A 6,272-nucleotide genomic window follows, 5' to 3' on the forward strand; every position below is an offset into this window, starting at 1 on the left:
AGATAAAGCGATAAAGACGCATGTCCGATTATTCTGTTGAATTTAAATATAACCGTTGATGGGTGTATCAAAATTCATAATGACACAGAACACGGTTACAATCACTGTTACATCCACATTTCCATTTCAATTATTCTAGTAAATCTTACTCAGCCGGATCTGTTTATCGGAAACGCTCGTCACGGGATGTCACAGGCCCCCGTCGCAGTGTGTCTCAAGTTAGCATTGATACTGGGACAATGGACGCTACCACAATCACAACGTTTTGCTGGATGTTAAGTCTAGTTCGACCACAGCCGGGTCCAAACATTCAAGGTAGGTGATTACCATGTAATTATCATAATCGTATACTGTGATGAGACCATACATGGGTAAACTGTATTAGCTCAGGTGATGTATTGTTATACATAATCTACAAATGTATAACAACACTAGTGTACGAGGTGTACATGTAAGCTTAGTTTATTGTTTTGGACTGACTGACTGACTGACTGAGTTTGGTTTTACGCCGCTTTTAGCAATATTCTAGCAACATCACGGCGGGGGACACCAGAGATGGGCTTCACACATTGTACCCATGTTTGGATTCGAACCCGGGTCTTCGGCGTGACGAGCCAACGCTTTAACCACTAGGCTACCCCACCGCCCCTATTGTTTTGGAGAAGCAAGTACAATGTGAATGACCACACACGCGCGCGCACACACACACACACACACACACACACACACACACACACACACACAGAGAGAGAGTACAAAGCATGTACAAAGTAAGTGCCCCCCTCTGCATGTCATATACAAAATCACCCCCACCCCCTTCCCATAAGTCACAATCTAATACATCTCTAAGTTAGTCTTTCCAAGTGAACACACACATTGACGAGTAGATTTGAAGTGTGAACTGCCAGACTGCACGCTGAAAAAAAAGGAGACAACAAAATGCGAGAGAGAAACATGTTAGAATTGTTGTTCATCAACTAATGCCCGTTGAAAGAGGCACCTAACAGGATTATTTGATCAGACCATCGTCCATGTCCCTGCTGTATTTCTGTAGAATGGTAGTTGACCATTTTACCTACTGGCATTGAGCAAGGACTTTTGGTGTTGATGAACACTTGAGCCACTGGACTACTGAACTGCCGTACACATCGTCATATACACAGCATATGCACATCATATACACGTCATATAAACATCATATACACGTCATGTACACATCATATACATATCATATACACGTCATATACACATCATATACACGTCATATACACGTCATATACACATCATATACACATCATATACACGTCATATACACGTCATATGAACATCATATACACGTCATGTACACATCATATACATATCATATACACGTCATATACACATCATATACACGTCATATACACGTCATATACACATCATATACACATCATATACACGTCATATACACGTCATATGAACATCATATACACGTCATATAAAGATCATATACACGTCATATAAACATCATATACACGTCATATACACGTCATATGAACATCATATACACGTCATATAAAGATCATATACACGTCATATACACATCATATACACGTCATATACACGTCATATACACGTCATATACACGTCATATACACATCATATACACGTCATATACACGTCATATGAACATCATATACACGTCATGTACACATCATATACATATCATATACACGTCATATACACATCATATACACGTCATATACACGTCATATACACATCATATACACATCATATACACGTCATATACACGTCATATGAACATCATATACACGTCATATAAAGATCATATACACGTCATATAAACATCATATACACGTCATATACACGTCATATGAACATCATATACACGTCATATAAAGATCATATACACGTCATATACACATCATATACACGTCATATACACGTCATATACACATCATATACACATCATATACACGTCATTTACACATCATATACACATCATATACACGTCATATACACAGCATATACACATCATATGCACATCATATACACGTCATATACACATCATATACACGTCATATACACGTCATATACACATCATATACACATCATATACACGTCATATACACGTCATATGAACATCATATACACGTCATGTACACATCATATACATATCATATACACGTCATATACACATCATATACACGTCATATACACGTCATATACACATCATATGCACATCATATACACGTCATATACACGTCATATGAACATCATATACACGTCATATAAAGATCATATACACGTCATATAAACATCATATACACGTCATATACACGTCATATGAACATCATATACACGTCATATAAAGATCATATACACGTCATATACACATCATATACACGTCATATACACGTCATATACACATCATATACACATCATATACACGTCATTTACACATCATATACACATCATATACACGTCATATACACAGCATATACACATCATATGCACATCATATACACGTCATATACACATCTTACACACGTCATATACACGTCATATAAACATCATATACACAGCATATACACAGCATATACACATCATATACACATCATATACACGACATATACACATCATATACACATCATATACACGTCATATACACATCATATACACGTCATATACACATCATACACATGTCATATACACGCCATATAAACATCATATACACGTCATTTACACATCATATACACGTCATATACACAGCATATACACATCATATGCACATCATATACACGTCATATACACATCATATACACATCATATACACGTCATATACACAGCATGTAAAGATCATATACACGTCATATAAACATCATATACACGTCATATACACAGCATATACACATCATATACACGTCATATAAACATCATATACACATCATATACACGTCATATACAGGTCATATACACGTCATATACAGGTCATATACACGTCATATACACAGCATATAAAGATCATATACACGTCATACAAACATCATATACACGTCATATACACATCATATACACAGCATATGCACGTCATATACACGTCATATACACATCATATACACATCATATAAACGTCATATGCACGTCATATACACAGCATATACACAGCATATACACAGCATATACACGTCATATACACGTCATATACACGTCATATATGCGTCTGAATAGACAAACCTTTTGGTTAACAATTTCTTTATTACGAGATTGCGACGTTTCGATACAGGCTCGTGTACCGTTGTGAAGCAGTACAACGGAACAAGAATCTGTACAACGGTACAAGAACCTTATGGATAACAACGGGTTCTTGTTCCGTTGTCAAGCAGTACAATGGTACAAGAATCTGTATCGAAACGTCGCACTCTCGTAATAAAGAAGGTGGTATTCATAAGGTTCTTGTACCGTTGTCAAGCAGTACAATGGTACAAGAATCTGTGTCGAAACGTCGCACTCTCGCAATAAAGAAGGTGGTATTCATAAGGTTCTTGTACCGTTGTCAAGCAGTACAATGGTACAAGAATCTGTATCGAAACGTCGCACTCTCGTAATAAAGAAGGTGGTATTCATAAGGTTCTTGTACCGTTGTCAAGCAGTACAATGGTACAAGAATCTGTATCGAAAAGTCGCACTCTCGCAATAAAGAAGGTGGTATTCATAAGGTTCTTGTACCGTTGTCAAGCAGTACAATGGTACAAGAATCTGTATCGAAACGTCGCACTCTCGCAATAAAGAAGGTGGAGTTCATAAGGTTCTTGTTCCGTTGTCAAGCAGTACAGTGGTACAAGAATCTGTATCGTAACGTCGCACTCTCGCAATAAAGAAGGTGGTGTTCATAAGGTTCTTGTACCGTTGTCAAGCAATACAACGGTACAAGAATCTGTATCGAAACGTCGCACTCTCGCAATAAAGAAGGTGGTATTCATAAGGTTGTCTATATTGTTCTTCCCAGCTTCCAAAATGCCACTCAAAGAAGATATACACGTCTGGCCATAGTTTAAAACTGTATTTCTTTCAGATACAAAATACGCACAGGATGGAGGGACTGTGACGTTTTCATGGAACCTACACACACCAGCACTGGAGTTTACAGTGAGGGGACCTTCAACGTCAAGCAGTATATTTCACGTAAATGACGGTTCTCAGCCAACACTTGTCAATGAGACATATAAGAGTAGAATACATACTGTGTCGTATTTGAGAGGACCAGAAAGAGTGTTGTCCTTCCAGTTAACTGATGTTGGTATGTCTGATGGGGGTACCTACAGCGTTCACGCAGGATCACCAAACACCCTAGGTTCTGAGGTTGATAGAAGTCACCTTATCGTCACCCGTGAGTGGTTATTCATATATTTCATACACCTTCACCTAGTAACAGTGAATGCTTTAAAATATGGTTAATAACATTTGGTTTGGTTTGGTTTGTTATTTTACGCCGCACTCAGCCATATTCCAGCTATATGCCAGCGGTGTGTAAATAATCGAGTCTGGACCAGACAATCCAGTGATCAACAGCATGATCATGGATCTACGCAAGTAGGATACGATGACATGTGTCAACCAAGTCAGCAAGCCTGACCACCCGAACCTGTTAGTCGCCTCTTACGACAAGCACCTTCAACGAGGGAACAAATTATTTTGGTTTATTTCGCGTACTTTCTGTGCGACTGTTCTGTGACATATATATATATATGTTTGGGCACCCGTGAAGGTCCGGGTTAGAATATTGATCTTCAGTAACCCATGCCTGTCGTAAAAGGCGACTAACGGGATCGGGTGGTCAGGCTTGCTGACTTGGTTGACACAGGTCATCGGTTCCCAATTGCGCAGATCGATGCTCATGCTGTTGATCACTGGATTGTCTGGTCCAGACTCGATTATTTACAGACTTCCGCCATTACTGGAATATTGCTGAGTGCGGCGTAACACTAAACTCACTCACTATGCGTGGGCGATATTTGTTTTTTACAGATAGTTTAGAAACAACAATATCCCAACCATTAGCCTGATAGACTTGGCGACCAGACAAACCGGTGATTGGTAGTATGAGGTATGAGTATATGAAAACAACCGATCGTCACTGAGTCGCACCACTTATTCAATTTAGTCCCATCTAAGAGCAAAGAATGAAATGAAAGGTAACTGTTTTAGGGACATATCTTGTAGTCATGAAACAATTGTAGCTCTCACAGTTGTAGGCGAACGCAAAGCGAATTTCCAGAATTTCTCCAAAAATATGTTCCTTACAAGAGTGTTAAAAATGTGAATCTAGACAAAAACGACCTAGTATCTGACGAGTCTTCTCAGTTTTGGTCCGAATTCCCGGAAACATCTGGCGAAAAATCTGGTTCTCCAGCTTCATCACAAGAAGGCTGGTATACATATCACTGCTTGTCATTAACTGCAGGGTGATCCATATGAATATTTCTAATGTATTCTCAGGTGTCCTGCACACCTAGATATGAATGCAGGGTGACCCATATGAATATTTCTAATGTGTTCTCAGGTGTCCTGCACACCTACATATGAATGCAGGGTGACTCATATGAATATTTCTAATGTGTTCTCATGTGTAGTGCACCCCTACATATGAATGCAGGGTGACTCATATGAATATTTTTAATGTGTTCTCAGCTGTCCTCCACCCCTAGATATGAATGCAGGGTGACCCATATGAATATTTCTAATGTGTTCTCAGGTGTCCTGCACCCTTACATATGAATGCAGGGTGACTCATATGAATATTTCTAATGTGTTCTCAGCTTATCTGCACCCCAAGATATGAATGCAGGGTGACCCATATGCATATTTCTAATGTGTTCTCGGGTGTCCTCCACCCCTAGATATGAATGCAGGGTGACCCATATGAATATTTCTAATGTATGCTCAGCTGTCCTGCACCCCTACATATGAATGCAGGGTGACCCATATGAATATTTCTAATGTGTTCTCAGGTGTATTGCGCCCCTACATATGAATGCAGGTGACCCATATTAATAGTTCTAATGTGTTCTCATGTGTAGTGCACCCCTACATATGAATGCAGGGTGACCCATATGAACATTTCTAATGTGTTCTCGGGTGTCCTGCACCCCTACATATGAATGCAGGGTGACCCATATGAATATTTCTAATGTGTTCTCAGGTGTCCTGCACCCCTTCATATGAATGCAGGGTGACCCATATGAATATTTCTAATGTGTTCTCAGGTTGCCTGC

The 6,272-nt window shown here is 39.1% G+C and overlaps 1 protein-coding gene across 2 annotated transcripts in view; it reads left to right on the top strand.

Moving 5' to 3' along the window:
- Positions 1-206: 206 nt before the first annotated feature.
- The window catches only part of LOC124265031, an 18,584-nt gene continuing 12,518 nt past the window's right edge, over positions 207-6,272 (top strand). For both annotated transcript variants that reach the window (XM_046699813.1, XM_046699814.1), the window contains exons 1-2: positions 207-315; positions 4,073-4,387. In XM_046699813.1, coding sequence (XP_046555769.1) covers positions 240-315; positions 4,073-4,387 — 391 coding nt within the window. In that variant the 5' untranslated portion in view covers positions 207-239. The remainder of the gene's footprint in view (positions 316-4,072; positions 4,388-6,272) is intronic.

The sequence above is a fragment of the Haliotis rubra genome, unplaced genomic scaffold (genome assembly GCF_003918875.1).
Source record: "Haliotis rubra isolate DU_JTF1 unplaced genomic scaffold, ASM391887v1 Scf958, whole genome shotgun sequence".
In the NCBI taxonomy this organism is placed as follows: Eukaryota; Metazoa; Mollusca; class Gastropoda; order Lepetellida; family Haliotidae; genus Haliotis; species Haliotis rubra.